Source organism: Lipophrys pholis, assembly GCF_963383615.2.
Source record: "Lipophrys pholis genome assembly, chromosome: 10".
Lineage (NCBI taxonomy): Eukaryota > Metazoa > Chordata > Actinopteri > Blenniiformes > Blenniidae > Lipophrys > Lipophrys pholis.
This window is the reverse complement of record NC_137640.1, coordinates 18,274,120-18,293,800: the sequence shown is the minus strand read 5'-3', so window position 1 is coordinate 18,293,800 and position 19,681 is coordinate 18,274,120. Positions and strand designations below refer to the sequence as shown.

At 41.1% G+C, this 19,681-nt stretch overlaps 1 protein-coding gene across 1 annotated transcript in view; it reads right to left on the bottom strand.

The window, feature by feature from the left end:
• nek7 (NIMA-related kinase 7) overlaps positions 1 to 19,681 on the bottom strand; it is a 69,465-nt gene that overhangs the window by 22,519 nt on the left and 27,265 nt on the right. Inside the window, exons 3-7 of the mRNA XM_080473689.1 lie at positions 12,960 to 13,100; positions 12,427 to 12,489; positions 8,471 to 8,581; positions 3,610 to 3,718; positions 2,583 to 2,690 (exon numbers count right to left, since the gene is read on the bottom strand). Of these exons, the coding sequence (XP_080329815.1) occupies positions 2,583 to 2,690; positions 3,610 to 3,718; positions 8,471 to 8,581; positions 12,427 to 12,489; positions 12,960 to 13,100 (532 nt within the window). The remainder of the gene's footprint in view (positions 1 to 2,582; positions 2,691 to 3,609; positions 3,719 to 8,470; positions 8,582 to 12,426; positions 12,490 to 12,959; positions 13,101 to 19,681) is intronic.

Sequence of the window (19,681 nt, the reverse complement as noted above, 5' to 3'; positions counted from 1 at the left end):
TTTCATGCAAGCCATAATTTTTCTCAGACTAAAAGTCATGGGGAGGGGTGGTGCAGAGGGAGGTGAGGTGAAGAGAAGTGAGGACAAGTGAGATACAGAAACAGCAGCAGGAGAGAGGAAGAGGTGACAAAGAAAGACAGAGGATATCTGCTATTTCAAATACACAGCAGGAAATGTCAAGGAGGGAGGCAGGGAAGCAAGAGCGAAAGCTTGACACACTCCCGAGTCCCTGGTGTTGACAGGTCATGCTAACCTACAGACATCATCTGCTTCTACAGCACAACATCATCCAGTGATATGTGCATATGGCTGAAGAATCAACAAACATCTACACCTCTCGTACATATTTAAAGTGGGGCAGATTCTCCAAAGTGTTTGCAAATAATATACTGTTATCAACATTTGAACGGCACTGTATGCACCTCGATAGTGGATTTCTCATTTGTCTGCAACGATATCTTGATTGAATCCAGTTAATGAGGAGCGTATTCAGATTGACCCCTCTGCTGGTGAGGCTGCCTGTCCTCCATCAGCCTAAAGAGGGTGCTGTGCACTCAGCATTTAATGAGCAATCACAGACGTTTTCACCTTGCTCTGCTGGCACTGCAGAATGCTCCACTGATAGAGCTTCTGCTGAACTGATCATGTGATTCACACATTCTCAAAGTCTGGGCTGCCGCTGTGTACTGGTGCTGAGAATAGCACACTGTTTGTGGTAATAACAGTTTGACATAGGAAAGTGAGGCAATGTGAGTGGCAGTGTCTTTTTTCGCACATAGGGGTAAATTTTATAATATTTTCAAGTCTTTGGAAATCACTAAGGGAAGGTTGGACGGCAGCAGCACAACATTTTCACTACACTGATCTCGACATTCAACTGCTTTCATCAGCCAGAAACACCAAAGTAATTATGGGGAGAGAAGCCCATTTAAAATCATGACAGCGGGAACAAATGTGAGCGAATTTGGAGCCGTTTCTGTTGTTTTTGCTGTGTAATGTTGAACAAAAAAAAAAAATCACAATAAAATGCATATCCTGCATACAACAAGCAGTGAGGCGCTGTGACCTCAAAGTTCAAGCAAAGCAAAATGAAAAAAATTAGCAACTAATTTTCTTAGATTCAGGAAGATCTTTTTCTTCAGCTAATATTCACTCCATGACTTTAGCACTGACATTTGATGTTGTGTGTTATATTTAATTTACAACAGACATTATCACTGTTTAGAAAAAATATGGTTTTGTTCAATGCAATAAAAAAAGGCTCAAAGTTATTCAGTCAAACATGTAAATATAGAAATCAATGATCACAAGGTGCCTTTTTTTTTTTTTCTTTAAACAATATTTTTATCAACTTCCATTAGGAAGTCTGAAGATAATTCTGAATCTTAAAACTTTTCAAATAACAGATTCAATAATTTCTGTCATTTCTCTGAGGGATTAGTCTTTATCAATCGGTAACTTTTTAGTCTATTTTTAGGTAACTTTCATCCTTTTTCTCACTTTTAAGGACCGTTGACTTTTTATCGTTGACCCACACTTCAACTGCTCAGAGGCTTTTATCCCATTTGGTTTATGTTCTAAATAACCACTACTCAGTTCATTGCCAGCTAAAACAACCATATTTCTTTTACACTCTTGGAATAATAATAATGCGATTCTATTGAAGAAGCAAAACAAGATCGATTTAGGTATTTTCTTGAGGTGAGAGTATATTGTATATGTGCAACCTGAGTGTTACTGCATTAAACCCTATTACTTATTTAACAAGATGAACCAACAAGATATTTGCAGGAGTGGCAAGCATTAAGGGCTTCAGCTGTATATTGGAGAATATTTGCTTTAAAATTAATAAGCATCAAAATGTCACAATGCTCCCTTTTGAGATTTACGGCCTTAATTCTTGATAGAACAAGTTACATTTATTTTAAAACTGCACCAAAGTCAGCTCAAAGGCCTCATGTCCAACAAAGTTGCATTTTAAATGGTAACTGGTAAATGGACTAACTTAGATAGCGCTTTTTAGCTAACAGCCCCAAAGTGCTTTACATAGCTCATCACATTCACCCATTCACACACGCATTCACACACCATTGGAGGCTGCAGCCGTGCAAGGCGCTGTCACTGCAATGGGGACAGTTTTTGGGGTTCAGTGTCTTGCCCAAGGACACGTCGGCACATAGGCAGGCAGAGATGACAGAGATGGGAATCGAACATTATATTGCATCTTGATTACTATTGCAGTTTTGATCCATAATTCTTATTTTTTAGGACACAAATATAATGTGATAGTCTCCACAGGTGACAATCACAGGCACAAACAAGAACAATAACCCTGATTGTAAAGCCGGTTGGTTTATTATATATCCCAGACTCATAATCAAAGTTGTGTGTCGTCGCCTTCAGTCCTCACCTGCATTGGGGTTAAAGGTCAAGGCAACAGGAAGCAGTTAAGTGGCCTGTGAAAGAGGCCGAGCACAGCACTGGCAATGCACAATGCCTAATGAAACACATCCAAAACTGGGACATTATAAGGGGTTTGACGTGTGTATTCATGTACATATATAAAAACAAGAGTACATTACCTAGTGAGTGAGCAGCAGTGGTTTTGGAGCTGAAGAACCGTCCCAAACCCAAGTCTCCTAGTTTCACTACTCCAGTGGCTGTGATGAATACATTGGCTGGCTTGATATCTGAAGGTAGACACGGAATAAAGTCAAAAAAGAAGACAGGAGAAAAAGAAAAGAAAAAAGTAGAAAGCAGAAAGATGCCGAGTGATACAAAACAGAAAATGATTATTTACTTCAATATTTTCTTTTTTAAATATGTAATCATAAATGTATCACATAATAAACACAAGTCGATGATCTGCATAAATTGTATGATTGAAAATATAATCTAAGGTAATCCAGGCATTAGCACAGTTTTCTGAAATCATGTCAGTGTAACCTGCAACAGCCTTTGAAATTTACTGCTGCTGTGTAATTGTGAGCAGCCTTTGAATAGGCGGTCTCTGCTAAGTGATCGTTAAAGCTCAGAGCTCAGGGTTCATTAGTGTCCCTGTGCCCTAATCAAAGTCGGTCCGAGCGGAAGTACATCACCTGTAGCTACGTATATGTCTCCTTACGTGCAGGAGCCTTTGCACATGTGCCCAGGATTTGATTTGACTGGGTCCTATTGAAAGCATGTGGGCCCATAAACACTATGTTCTCTGGTCTATGTATTGTTTAACACCTACACTTAAGCCTCCTGTCATATGAAACTAGATAATTCACTCCAAAGAGAAATGACTGGCTTTATGTGCTAATTTATGCAACTTTGTAATATTAATCTTCAACCTGCCACATCTCCAATAAATTTACCCGAAAAGCCTTTAAGACAAGTCAGAGTTTTATTTCTTTTGGGAAAAGAAAATCTTCTTGCTCTTGCATGTAACACACAATAATGCACAGATTTCCTGTTGCTGCTGAGTTAATAAAAGATGAGCGCATATGATTCTACTAATTCTCATTCATGGTTTGAACTGATCGTAATGTAAAACATTCACATACTTGCAATGACTGAGGAGATACTGTTATGGTTTATATATGTTAGAGTGTGCATCAACACTACCTCTGTGCATCACTCTCCGGGAGTGCATGTGTTCGAGCGCACTGCAGAGCTGGACAAAGTACTTCCACACTGTCCTCTCAGGAATAAGCCTCCTCTGCTTCTTGAAGTGCTGCAAAGTACATGCAAACACATATTCCGCATTATTGAAACTCACATTTTAAAAGGAAAGGTATAAAGTCTTGTGTGAACCAGAATACGACTCCACCATGGTATAGAAGTGTGTGTGTGTGTTTATACACTATGCTTTCCCATTCTCTGTGACTCCACTCCTAATGCAACCCAGACCTCTCTCTTCGAGGTCTGTCCCTTGCTTAACCAGGAGCCCTCTCATTTTTCTGTACAACCTACAATGGAAAGCACATGCATTCTCGGGTACTGAGAGAAGAAATTTGTGGTACCTTCCAAAAGTCTCCCATCTGGCAAACAGCACTTTTGTTAGGTAGAGTTTTCAGCAGAGCAGTGGTTTCAGATGTTGTTTTTTAGTTGTTGGGTTTTTCTTGTTTGTTTTTTTATTTATTTTTTATTCATTTTTGGTCCAGAGTGAGTTATTCTCAACCATAGAAAACTGTGGTCCAAACCCATCAAAACTACACTGATGATAACACAGACGTATTGATCGATGTCTACTAAAATCAACAACTGATGTCAGGAACTCTTCTTCACAAAGCAGGGAAACCGCCAGTGGACTTGATAGGTGTAGGAACTATGGCGAGCATGGGCATTTTATGGTGTGTCCTCGTGGTTTCATTTTCAGGAAAGAAAAAAAAAAAAAGTTTGGGCTTTAGCCAGCCTGGACATGAGGCCCACATATTTAGGCATTTAGCAAACTCTTTACCTTAAAAAAATAAAAAATAAAACCACCCACCAACTTTAAGAACATTAAGTTAGGATTCCCTCGGGATCCACAGGACAGTAGCTGCATAAATCAGACCCATGAAATCAACAACTGCTCCATCCTTAGTTAAGTAAAGGAACGAGTCTGAAGTAAATGTATGATGTATTAAGGGTTTTTTCTCTGATAGGCTGTATGTTTGCACAGTATGGTATGCATACCATCTGTTTATATGCTTTCTAAAATAAAGTAGGTGCTAGAGAGCCTTTTAACAGTGTCTGATTTTTCCCCTGCTGTTTGGTTGTTTCCCATAGGTTTTCATTAGTCTTCATTTTGGCAGTTGATAGTGACTTAGCGTTAGCTTTTATGACGATACTATATCAGTGAAAGTTTTCGCCATCAAATTTGTATTAGTTTTAATAGAGTTTTGCAAATTTTTTTTAATAATAATTAAAGGTATTACAGTCTTGTTTTTGCCTTCTAATTGTTTCAGATCTTGGTAGAATTTTGAGTATACAGCTGTCACCATGTTTGTGTGCACCTATCATAATTATTTAAAAAAGCCCACACTTCATCTTAGTTTTTGAAAAAGTATTGTTGCACTTACTATTTAGAGGAAATATGTTGCTAATCAGGATGTAATGCTATTTATTTTATTAAATATTTTACAATTGTTTACCAATGAATTTTTTAATCATTGTTTTAATTTGCTTCAGTAACATGTTACTATGCACAGAAAAGTGAAGAGAAACACTGTTAGAGCGACAGAATGAGCAAACAAAATAATTTAACAACAAACTAATGAATGAACAATTTAATGAATGAATGAATGAATGGATTAGGTTTGCTAACGGCACATTGATTCTAAGGGGCAGAAGTCTACCATAGCAATGGAGAACTTCAGTCAGTCCCTCCGAAGGTGATGGTAAGAGATGCTAAACATGAATAACATGTGAGTGGAAAGGAGGGATCGAGGTAGATGGAGAAATGGAGAGAGGGAAGGATAGACCTTGGCCTACATCCAAACAAAGCCTCAGCGAGGAGCCATTCTTCCCTTGCCCCCCTATTTCCATATCAGAAGACTGTTTGATGTCAATGGGGAAGCACATAGTCGCCCACCAACACCACCACCACCACCCTCTTCTCCATGCCTTTAACAGCAAACACAGCACATGCAATATTCTGTAAGTGCATGCAAATCAAGGACCATTTGATTTCATTCGAATTCTGAGCTGGTCGGAGAGGGGGAGAGAGAGAGAGAGAGAGAGAGAGAGAGAGAGAGAGAGAGAGAGAGAGAGAGAGAGAGAGAGAGAGAGAGAGAGAGCGAGCAACATAGAGTAGGATGAAAATCAAAAAGAATAAAAAATGTAAAATTCATGCATAGGGTGGGGAGGGTTGGGGGGGTTGTCTTCTATTTTACATATGGCAAAGTGTACAAATGTGTTTACTTCATGATAGGGACCAAAAGGTGGTGGGGGTGTCAGACTTAACCCTGGCACACGCCTCTGGACTGCCATTGTGACACTGGAAAAGTAAAAATCATTAACCAACGGGGCAAAAGCCAAACGATGCAAAGCAGAGGAGTGCATATGCAAGTGTGTGTTGTCAGCAGCCATAAGGATGTGACACAGGCTGAATGCTGCCAGTACCCATGATAGCTTAGCTAAGGTAGCAGATGACGCTCAGTGGTTTGTTATCGCATCTCTTCACGTTGCCAAGTTTCGCCTTTGTGAAGTGCATCTCTGAACATTTGCCTGGTTGTGTCTGCACTTTCTTTGCTTACACTGTACACTATACGTATGTGTGAAGGTGGATGAGTGTGTGTGTGTGTGTGTGTGTGTGTGTGTGTGTGTGTGTGTGTGTGTGTGTGTGTGTGTGTGTGTGTGTGTGTGTGTGTGTGTGTGTGTGTGTGTGTGTGTGTGTGTGAGAGATACATATCCGTGTGTGTATGGGTGTGCTGAGCCTGCCATGTTCACTCTCTTGTACCACTAATCCTCGCCTCTCCTAATTTGCTGTGTTGAACTGTGCGGATGTGGAGCTGCTGAGTATGACTGCAAACAGCTTGTCGAGCTATGCTGATACAACGCTGCTGCATCATTTATGCATGGGAGAAGACCAGGCTTTTTACATGCACACCACTAATTTGCTATACTGGCAGGTTTTTATATTATAACTGGGGGTTTGGGTCTCGCTCAAAGACGAAAAACAGGGCCAGCCTGGGATGTGCTCGCTGCTGCTTTGGTGCAGCTCTGTTTTGCCTTCTGCTTCAGTTCTAAGAAAAGACAAAACTCAAAAGACTGACATTTAACACAAGGTCAAATTGACAGATCAATGAGGCTCTAAATTACGCATTATGTACTTAATACTACTGTCAAGTTCATTTTATTTCAGTCTGCACTGACTTTACTGATTATAACCATGTGAACTAAAATGAGTGTAGATTGTTTGAGAGACATGTTGCCAGTTTAGAAGAAAAGCAAATGCACAAAAGGAGAAAGTCATAACAGTTATGCATAAATAATAGATTTTAAAGTAATCACCTTATTTCCAAAGTGTAGCATGTGAAAGATATATGAAAGACCCCAGAACACACTCAGTACCCCCCACAGAACATATGCTGGAGATTTATAACTTTTAATCAGCGCTTGACTTTTAACAATGTCCTTTACAGTGCTGGAGTAGACATAAACATGCACTGACGGAATAAAAGGAGGTTAAAGGAGGCCTCATATTAGTTGGTTTGGGGTTTCATTTTGGAGTGGATGATTCAGATTGACTCAGTGTCCAGGTAGTCGGAAGCTTCCAACAACCACAGACCACAGACCTCCCGCCATCATTCCCTCACTTATAAATGGCCACATCAGCATTTTTTTGCTTCCACACTCACATTCTTGTTGACACCAGCAGTAAGATATGGTATTGGACTGGCTGTGATGTGGACAGCCTGAGCTTCTATAATGACCTGGTATGTGATGGGGAAGTATTCATACCTTACTAGTTTAGTGTTTTAATGGTATTCTTCTCAACCTTTTTTGAAGTGTAATTTTCATTTCTGAACACATCAAATCATTTAATCATGGTTCTCGAAAGGAAAAATGTATTCAAGACAAGATTTTGAATATGGTTAGGAGGTTTTATTCTGACTGTAACTGAAGCCTCTTCTGTCGTATTTCTTTCTCACTCTGCTGCAGATGTGGACATGATGCTCGGGAGTGAAGACCACCAGACTCTGCCAGAGCTACCTTTACTTAAACCAGACACACTTTAGGATAGGTGGCAAGCTCAGCGGCCATAAATGCATACAATAGATTTTGGTTTTCGCTTCTTTTAACAATTAATTTTCAGCTGAGGCAGCACACAGTGCTTGTGTAAACAGTGTGATGAGTGGCATTCGTGGAGAAGAGTGTAGACAGGACCAAGTCAAATGATCCTCTCGAAAAGTCTGTAGTTCTTTATCAGCTTTAGTGATAAAAAGTAGTTTTTTGTATACAAAAAAGTTATGACTGTCCCTTTCTAACGATTAAAAACGTAGATTAAGTGAAAAATACAGTAAAAATGTTTCAGTTGCCTTTATCTACACTGGGCCATCCAGAGTAACGACACCATAGAGTACCAGTGAAAATTAGTTTTTGCATTCTTTTGGTCGGGATACTATATAGTGGGTATAGTGTATAGTAGAAGGAAGGATGGACGGACAGATGGATGGATCTCTGTTTTGTTTTGGCACCTATTCATGTTGATGCTTTTGAAAAAATAAGTGAACCAAAATGTTCCCACGGTGGCATCAAAAAAAAAAACAACAATATTTGGCAAACTACCTGCAACTATTATCAAAGTATACTTATGTGGGAATACTATTTCCGGTCTACATAAAAAAAAAACCAACATATTTCACTTGTGAGTCAGTATCCTTTAAAGCACTACTGGGCTGAAATTTCTGAGTATGTCATGACCACAAATCAGATGCGCTTGCTGCTGTCTTGGAAAGTGTGTGAACTAGCAGTGCAGCAGTTGTGGTGAGGTCCTTACCTTGATCATGCGAGAAAGGTCCCCAGCATCTGCTAGCTCCAGTACGATGTTCAGCTCATTGTCTTCGATGAAAGACGCGTGGTACTTTATCACATTGGGATGGTTCAATTGCTGTCGGACAAAGAGAAAAAAAAAAAAGCAAAAGAAACATGTCACCGAGAGAGGAAAAAGAAGCAAAAAGAGGACATGTTGGTGACACTTGTCATATTTACAACACCCTTGGTCTACTCTACAGTTTTCTTTTTGTTTTTTATTTAAAGTTAATACACAATTTATATTAAACAACCAGATTATGTATTGTAGAGATTTATATGTAAATCACTTTATTTCCCCCAACCAATTAAAACTAAACAGTCGAAGCCTAACACTGTATCAGTGTTCAAAACATGTGGACCTAATGAGATGGTTTTGTCCTCGACTATGCCAAAGCTGGGTGACATGTCACAACAACCCTCTGTCTGTGATGACAACAACCCATGTGTGTGAGACATACAAATACACACACATGCCTGACAGGCTGACATGGCTGGCAGTCTGAAAAACAAGCATCCCGGGCTCATGTCTACCTGAAATTCCTTCCTGTTGGTTGGTCAATAAGGCAGAAACAGCATTCCCATAGTAAACAAAAAGTTTCTATCCATCCGGAGCAAGAGGAGGAAGGGAGGGAGAGAACAGTGATGTAGGTAAAGGAACAAATAACACTGTGACAGGAGACAGGAAAAAAAACGAATGATGGAGATGGGACAAGGTGAAGAGCTCAGGAAGGAGAACAAAGGTGAAGATGGTGAAAAAAAGGGACAGGAGATAGAAAAGGTAAACTGGGTGAGAGATAAGGGGGGAGGGAGAGCGGAGGGATGGTGATGTGAGCAGAGTTAGAGCCGTGATGTGAGCAGATGGAGCGGTGTGACATGCGTCCTCCGCTCGGCTCGGCTGTGCTTTCTCTGCTGTGATTAAAGAAATGTGCATGCTCTGGATGATGCCGAGAGGGTTAGGGAGAGCACAGTACAGTACACTACGCTACACTACACTCTCCACTCCATCTCTGCATCCTTCCACAATCCTCCTTCTCATTCATTCTCTCTTTCACCCTTCCTCATGTCTCCATCTTTCCACATCCTTCCCTTGTCCTTTCTTGCCAGATGTATTTTTGGCTCAGAGTGGCAGTTCTGCACCACACTGAAGCACAGCCAAGGAGTGATGACAAGGCCCGCTTTTGCTGCCGCTGCCATCCCTCTACCCGCTATAACCCACTGCTCTTCCACAACTTCAACCTCAGGCAAAGGATACAGAGAAATGATGAGTACGTTCACATGCAGATGTTTATGTAAATGATGGATGGGACCTTACTGCAATACAACAACCACTCATTGGGAAATATCACATAGAGCCTTGCGTGATTATGTAATTACACATCCTGGCTGAGACCCACTAGAGTGTGTAATTACTTAATCATGCAAGACTCGATGTGATATCTTTGCTAAACTGGTGATGTGTTTCAAAGAGGAACAAGATGCAGCCTAATGCAATGTGATGGCACAAAATTAAGCACAATAGAAAATTAGGATACAGTGTTAATATATAAAAACAGCAAAAGCAGCTGTTAAAAATATATTTGAAAAATGATGGTTGGTTGCTTTTACTCTTATTTTTCAGAGTGAACGTTTCCTTTTTGCTATACTAGTCTACTATAAAGAATATCGCAAAAGTAGATTAGACTCCCCATCCACTGTAGAAATGGATGCCTTGTGTGTTGCATGTCACATTTTATGCTACACACTCATACACTGTATGTTAATCCAGCCAATGGGTAGAGCAAACAGGATCTTAGAAAATAAACTAATGGAGCGCTGGCAATATATACCCTAACTATTCAAGGAATGCATTGCTTGTAGAGAAAACTGCAGACAAAACAGAAATTTCACAGTGGATGTACCAAGTCAGACGAAGCTGGTCGCTGCCAGTTCTCAGTTTTATCATTAGGCTGCTGGTGTAATCTAATCAGATCGAGAATCCCAGACATGCACACGCGCACACACACAAACACACACACCTCGAATTTCTACACAAATATATACCACACAAAACCCAGAGAAAGAAACAGGCATCATTACAGCTTTTCACTGCTGATTAGAGCAGATCATTAGTCACAAAACAATCCTGACACGATAGTAACCACAGGCGGGAGGAAGACACAGCTGGGGGAGATTTCAGGAACGGTAAAATTAGCAGATGAGCCAGGAGCATGTTACTTCTGCAAACACCATTCCTATCAGTGAGCATTTAGACAATAGGATGACATGAGATCCTCAAGTTGGAGTTGTCATGCCAGGAAAGAAAATACAGATGAATGAACAGACACAAACACAGACAGACAAACAAATAGGAGCAGTGTTGAAAGGCCATGACTGACTATGTCTGTATGTGAGCGTGTGTGTGTGTATGATCATGGGCGACTATGTGTGTCAGTCCAGTCGGCCCTTGCCAGTGTATATCTCATTATTCTGATTTGGCTGTGTCTCCTGTTGGCCTGTCTAGAGGGGAATACGGCAGAAGGACTGTCTCTCTCTCACATTCGGTCCTTTATTATCAGGCTGGCTGGGCAGTGCAGGGCCAGGCATAACTTCAATGTTCACTAGCAATCAGCTTGCGGGATGAAACGAATTGAACAAAAAGCTCTGAGTGATGAAAATGCAGCGAAGGGAGGACACATATGAAGGATGGCTATTTGAGAAGAAAAGGAAAACAAATATAAAAAATGGCCAAAAAGGTAGACAGAAGTGACGGCAACAAGCAAAAAGGAAACGTTCACTCTGAAAAGTAAGAGTAAAGAAAAAGGATCAATGTATTTAAAGAAAGAAAATGGAACAGATACATTAACTAAACACAAGCACATGGTCACATGTCACATTTAACCCTGCCTTGACCTCCCTTAGAAGGTCAGGAAATACAGATCAGGATAATCCAGCCGTCTCATGCCAATGATGGTTCTTCTCAGATTGCAGCTCTGTACAGGGGCTCGTCTACATCTCAGTATCGGTGCCTTTGATTGGTCCAGAAAGCCCCAGGAACTTAAACAAAGTGTTGGCGTGGAAGAAATTAATTGGTTTTATTTCCCTATTCTCTTCAATGTGTATGCGTGAGTGCACCTGTGTGCTCTAACTGCCTGCAGTGCACACAGTCACATGCACAAAGGCTACATATATGAAGAGAAACCCAAACGTGCACAATCAACAAACAAAACTTCTGACACTCATCTAGGATGTTTGAGACAGGCACAGGTATTGGAGCCATCTGAAGTTTGTTCATTAGTATTTGAGGGCATCTCAACTGACACATGGTTACGCTAATTTAAAAATGAAAACAACTCATTGGAGTTAAAAAAAAAAAAAAAAACAACAACAAGAAAACAAAAAAATAAAAAAGAGGAGATACATGAGAGAAAAAATTCCGTGCTGATTTGTAGCTGCCTGGCTCTAAACCTGACTAAGAGATTAAAACAATACATTTGGCATTTAAAAGTGAGCCAATGTGTGCCTGGAGGGATGCTTTACCCCTGTATGCGTGCGTAAGCGTGTGTGTGCGCGCACACACACACACGCACACACACACACACACACACACACACACACACACACACACACACACACACACACACACACACACACACACACACACACACACACACACACACACACACACACACACACACACACACACACACACACACACACACACACACACACACACACACACACACACACACAAACACACACAAATGCTTCAACACCCCTCTGCATTTGTAACCATCCAAGGAAATGCATGCACACACAAACACACAAATCCATGCTGTCTGGTGCAGATCAATTGTTTTCCTGTGGTGGAAGGTCTCAGCTGAGGCACCTTAAGAGAACAGAGCACAGCGCATGGTGCCGTCTCCCTCTCCTCTGGTTCTTTACCTTAAGGAGATCTATCTCTTTGATGCAATCTTGCCGAGCTTTGGCATCCATCAAGTCGAATATCTATCAGGAGATCAAAAGGGGAGACGGAGAGAGTGAGAGAGAGGACAGAGAGGAGTGTTATGACATATTCAAAAAAATGTAAGATGGAGAGATGTAGAGAAACTACCCAGAAAAAACACTAAACAGAGAACACGACTGCTGTTATCTAGAGGGTGGCGCTGGAGTGACTACAGGTGTTTCATATCTGAGTAACACACACATTTTCCCCATGTAAAGTGCATCTGAGGAGTGTGCTTGTGTACACGGGTTCTATCAGTCACTGAATACTCAATGTAGGTGCAAGAATCTCACTGCAGCACTGCAAAATTTCATTGTGGTACAATAATAGCCACTTTCTGTGGCACATTTCACATTTAGGTTTATATTCAATACTTTCAACTTCAAGGAAAATGTCTTCAAGCAGCTCTGAGTCAATTAAAACAGCCTAAATAATGTAAAGTATTTTCTTTACATGGTTTACAATGCCTCACCTGAACTTTCTTCAGAGCCACTGAGGTGTTGTCTAACAGGTATCTTGCTCGGTAAACCTCACTGAACTGGCCGCGTCCAATCTTCTTCTCAATCTGGAAGTTAGCCAGTGAATTATGGCCCATGTCTGGCTGCAAAGGTTTCTGAAAGAAAAAGAGAAAACAACTTCACATTCATGCTGTGCCTCAAAACATATACTAATTGTACCTAATTCAAGAGCAAAACACTATTTACAGCAAAATCACCAAGTTAGGCAAATGTAAATGTAGTGTTTGTAAATTCATACTGTGTTTTTCCACAGCATTTCCGACGATGTATTATATTTACGTTAAAGGTTTTGTAGTAAGGTTACACAGTATCGAGTGAACATATCTACATTGTGTGCAGGTATCTCGGGCAGTTAGGGGCCAAATATGTTGACATGCAAAGCATGAGTGGATTTAGGAAGGATTTATTCCTGTTCAGTCAGTCTGCTATACCTGTCGATATTGTGGCAACAATGAATCTGCGATACATTCTGCAGCCCTATTTATAGTCGTCCACATTGGCGCGTGCAGAACATTTGGGAGATCAGTATCAGTAGATCATCTACATTTTAGAAACACATGGAACAGTACACAAAGTATGAAGTTCTACACCCGCGAACTCACGCACAGAGAGAAAGAAGAACCATGGCGAAGAATAAAATGTGCTTTGGGTTGCCTATTAGGAGAAGGGAAGCACAGCCATTGTGCGAGTTGGGTCAAATAGCACTGTACAATAATTCAACTTGTTTTCATTGTTTACATCGTTTTTGGTACAAAGTGAGTTGAAGTTATAAAATGCAAAACGAAATGAAAAAAGCCACACAATTCGAGATATATGTGAATATGGAAGAAGAAAAAAAAAAAAAGAAGCCTAAACTAAGTGCATGAAGAGTCTCATGCAACTATTTCCAAACAACTGAAAGAGGAAAGCATGAGGGCTGAAGCACGGGGTGGAAAAGAAGCTGTTGTGTAGCTTGTTTCTCTGTGAGGCTGCTCTGGGCTGATGATTTCACTCCCATTAGGCTGATGTGACATGCTGTGAAAGGTCTTGAGTAATGTTCATACACTTAACTTGAGCGCATCCGTGAAGCTCATAGGTGAAAGAAAATGACTATCCTCTTGTGTATAGGACAAAGATGCATAGGTAAAATTGTGTGAATTTACAAGTAACAAGTCAGTATTTTTCAAGTAGAACTTTACTACGCAGAGACGGGGAATTTATCAGAAAATAGTTGCCGATGACATTAACTGAAGAGTATTAGAGTTAACAATTATCCACTAATATTTATGAGTGATTTGATATTGTTCCTATGCATTTCATTTAACTCTGCAAAAATACCTTGCTTCTGCTAGGATGGCTAATAACGTTCCCTTTACACTTTAAACAACAGGGGAAAAAGGCAGAAAAGGATTACATTATACAATTTACATGTATTCGGGCTTTTAACCTTTCCATTGAAGGTTTTAAAATTCACAATTAGGGCTGCTAAATTAATGGAATTTTAACTGTGATTACGATTTTGGCTCCAGACAATCCCAAAATTCATATTATCGAGGAAAAACCATTATGTTGAAGAGCCGATGAACGGGAGTCGGAGACAAGGAACTCTAAAATTTATTCTCCATTCAACCACACTTCTCAGTAACTTTTCTTTTTTCTCTTTCTCTCCAACACGAGAGCGCACACGCTGTGTAACACCAAAATACTTCCTACCAAAAACCCTGTCTCTCTACTAAATAAAGTTCCACACCACAATTTTTTTTTGGACCAATTTATCAAAGTATTTATGTTGGACTTATTTATTGAAGTATATCTCTCATTGTATTTTATTTAGTTCTTGTTTTCAAAAGATTGAGTGCAGCACCACAGTTTATTTTTTACTACTACATTCGAAGATATTTTAATATATTTAACAGGAGAGTTTTATCTTTAAATATGTTCGATAAATGCTGTTCTAAATTCAAAGACATAGTCGTGGAAATAATCGCGATTTCAATATTGCCCCAAATAATCGCGATTATGTTTTTTTTCTATAATCGAGCAGCCCTCGTCACAATTATCCAGAGTCTTTTTCCTTCCTGTGCCAAGTTATATCACTGACAGCCTGGCAATGGGCCACAGACTTGGGGACTCCTCACCACTCCTCACCACATGATTGGCTAAGCAATCCGAGTCCCTCACCTTCCCCAATTAAAAAAAACTGAAGAAGAAAAAAAAAAACACTCAAAAATAAACGAGAATGAGCCCCTTGGATATAATGTGTGAAAAACGCAGAGAGCAGGCAGTGTGACCTTTCCAGCCTTTTGGTAAACTTGTAAAAGGCGTCGGCGGGAGCAAACAGAAGGTGACAGATATCAGAATGCCACATGTCACCAGCGCTTTTGCCAGCATGGCCAAGGGAGCAGCTCAGGGGCAAGTGACTTAGGACAGAGGGAGGGAGAATGAAGAGGGGGAGAAGGTCAAAATCTAATCTCCTAAGCACTAAACATGCAAGAAGGGAGTGTCATCACATTTGTTTGCTTCACTTACATTTTACATTTTGACAAAGTTACTATGAGCGAAGACTGGAGGCTATACAGGATTGTCTCAGCTGACTCAACATAATGACATTTTAGTTCAGTGAGAAATTAAAACCGAAATCCAACAAGAATAATCATGAAGTAACTAAATGAAGTAGCTAATGATAATTTTTTTCTGGTGACAAACACTTCTCAAAATGTGCACATTTTTTAATTTGAAACATCTCACAAATTTGGAAAATGCTAATTAGTACTGCCAAAAGCAGAAGAAAGTACTCAAAACGTTCAGTATTGTTGAAGCTACAGGCCTTAAAACCAAAATAACAACCTAAAATAAGGTCAATCAAAAGCAGGAAGGACCATCCAATGTTTTTGTTATTGCAAAACTATTTAACTGGTAAACCAAACTGTCAGCATAAATGGTTCACTTACTTGATGACCAATGAATTAATGGTGTTAACGCATCCAAGACTGAAAATGCTAAAGGTTTTTATAAAGCGGACATAAACCAATGCCATCACACAGTCAACTGCAAATTCCCAGAATAAAGAAGAAAAACCTGAACCTCTAACTACTAATAGTAAAACAGACAAAGACACTGTAGAAAACGTAGTTCCACACAGCAGTGATCACATCAGGTTACACAACTGAAGGGGGGGGGGGGCACGCACACACACACACACACACACACACACACACACACACACACACACACACACACACACACACACACACACACACACACACACACACACACACACACACACACACACACACACACACACACACACACACACACACACACACCAATTTAGGCATTTCATTGTTTTCTTGTTTTTTTTTTGACAGCCAAAGAAAGAGGTGCAAGCCAATGAAATGCCCTGCCCAATTAACACTGCCGAGGTGGGCATTTTTCAGCGTGACACTTCCATCATCCCGAGCTGTCTGAGAGTCACTGCCAGTGAGCATGACACACTGTTCAACACTTACTTTGATCTGGAAAAAAAAAAAAAAAAAAAACGACAAAATATAATATATACCACAAAATTCTTTAGCACAACAAATATATCGATGCTCTGAGGCACAAACAATTGTGCAATGTATTAAAGTTGTGCAAGAGAAGAAAATTAAAACCTACAAGGTGTGTCACATGATGAGTGGAGCCGTATGGGGCAATGAGTGGATGATTTGACAGAAGCGTTTGTGTGAAGATGCACGATGGACAGTTGGAGGTGTACAGATACAAAGGGAGGGAGGGAGCGAGAAGTCGCAAGTGGGGGAGGGCGGGGGCAGAGAGGACAAGAGGGCATTGCTTTCATTCGCTGTGTGGTAGCTTGACAAATGTTAGCATGAGCCTCTAAAGCGCTGTGACAACCGCCTGCTGAGAGCACAGTCTTGCTAATGTGTCCTGGCATGCCAGCCTCGTAATCACACATTTACATATGCAATGACCTACATTTGCATGTCAGATCGCACACTGTCCAGCATGATTAACAGTGGGCACCTCCCCGTGTGGAGTCGCCCTGGGTGGCAGCAGAGGCCATGCGAGGGCGGAATAGAGGGCTGGAGGGAGGGCGGCTTTTCTGGCAGCCAAGGGGCCGGGCTGCCAGGCAGGATTATGTCAGCCAGCGGCCCCGACATTAGACACTTCATTAGAGCTAATCTGTTTAGCAGTGGGCAGTGTATGTAAACTTCACAGGCCATTTGCGGCACCTCTTCGCCCCCTGGCCTGGCCTTCAAAGGGCAGCTAGGCCACAGCTGACTGACAGGCCGTCTCATCAGCCACACATGGGTATCACACAAACAGGGGCTCCCAGCTGAAAGACAAGGTCCCATTGGACCAACACACACACACACACACACACACAAACACACACACACACGAGGCCGAGGTCAGAAACTCGACGAAACTGGGAGGAGAGGGTTACATTGACTGCCAATTGTAAAGATCGTAACTTGAGTGTTACTGTGATGGTTAGGAATGATTACAGATATCAAATATATTGGGGTGCCACTGTTCTTCTCCTATCAGAGGAAAAAGCCTTATCTGTATCTTCAAGTGTGTAAATTATTACACAAATACTACAAAAAACTATTTAATTCATGTATTTATCCTTTTACATTTATTGACTATAACCAGGACAATATTGAGTTATTTAAAGTTGCTGAATAGCAAAACCGTATTAATTACAATAAGCTTGCACTAAACAAACCAGTTAGTTAAGCCAATTATTTACAATACCTCTCAAAGTTTTAATTTTCATCAAACAGTTTTCTTGACTGCGAGTCCTGTTCTGTACCATGTGGTATGTCTTTTCACTCACATCATTCTGCGTTATGATGGGGACAAGCTGCAGGGAATGAAGATTAAGTGGCAGTTGTGCAAGGAATTATGGGTAACGTCTGTGAGGGACAGTGCGTCTTGGGTATAAAGGTGACACACAACCGCCAGGGGCGAGTCACTAGGACAGAGAGAGAGAGAGAGACCGAGAGAGAGAGAGAGAGAGAGAGAGAGAGAGAGAGAGAGAGAGAGAGAGAGAGAGAGAGAGAGAGAGAGAGAGAGAGAGAGAGAGAGAGAGAGAGAGAGAGCCGACAGACAGACAGCTCGTCGGAGGAAGTGTGATACGAGCTGCCCAATAATGACACCATTGCCAAACACAACTGACAAGACACATGGAGAGTGGAATAGGGAATGCAGAAGATAGAGAAAGTGAGATAGGGTGGGTGGTGAGGGACACGCAGCAGAGGGGAGAGGGTGTGATGTGACAGCCCAGCAGTGCCAACGGCTGCCACAGAAAGGCCAGCGGCAGCAGAGAGGTGCTGTCTCTCACGGAGGAATACCGAAAGGTATGCCGAGACCGAGAGACAGAAACTCAGGCCACATTCACGCCAAGAAGGCTACTTCTGAATACTTAAGCAGCATTTCATAGACCTCAAAAACTGGAGCTTTTGGGAAATCGTCTCTTCAGAGTTTGTATATTTGACAGTGTCCCATTAATTACAGAGATTGCAGTGGCCCACCATAGTTTGAATTGCTCCACCATAGTTTTATGAGAAACCTAAAGCACTTTTACATTTCCAATACTTGTCCTGTTGCTTTAGCACATCAGCTCTTATGCAAAATCAGTACACCGGTAAACTTCCGACCAGATGTGCTACGGTGTACACATTCATCATCTGATGTAGATTGAAGGTTTTTTTTCTTTACGTTTTCAATATTTTTACAGTGGACAGCGATCTTGAACTTCCTTAAACAGCCATCTTAGACTCTATTCTCTTGTGTGTAAAAAAATCTGTTGAATTAGCTTGGATGGAGTCCGAGAGGGACAGAGAGGGATACATGGAGAGACAGAAACAGAGACAGCAACTGGCAGGCGATAGGGGATAGAGGGGCAGCTCCCACCCTCACCAGTCACCAACCCCCTTGAGCAGACACCATGCAATATTCATCCTCAGCCAGCAAGCCAGTGAGCCAGGCAGGCAGTCAAACCGGCAGGATTCACCCCAAAGGTGCTTCTCATTCTTCTCCCCTCAATCGGCTCCACAATCACACTGCCTTCTCTCAGCGCTTGCAGACAGATCTGCGTCTGTCAAACTCTGCAGCGACGATCAAAATCTGATCTGAGGGGGCCTCCTCACTAACCCTCCCACTCACTCAAGAGCAAATGCTCCATTAAAAATGCACATCTTACCAGCTCATCGCGTTTAACTAATGCATATGCATCATACCTCCGGGACCAAGAAAAATTATATTGCAAGCAATACAGAATACCCTTCATCACATATACAATTCAGATTTTCCAGGAGGAGGCTGGCGTTTTTTTTTCCCCCTTGCTGTCGAGTAGACTGAACCTTAGGAAAGTGTGAAGCAGATACAGGACTTGTTGAAAGACACCCATCTGGATGCTGGTTAGACAGTCATCTACATAATCTTGCTGTCTCTTTCTCTCTCCCATTAAATGTGAAATTCGTTTAAACATGCTCTGTGAGAGTGAAAAAATATGATGCAACTGAAAAAGTTCACCACGCTACCAAAATCTAAGTGAGCCTGGAATTAACGCTGATGTAAACTGCTAGAAATAGATTGAAAAATAGAGAGAAAGAGAAATCATTAAGGCTGAACAATAACACATAATCAACTGTTGGGAGATCAGTAGAGGATCTACAGTCTGTATGTG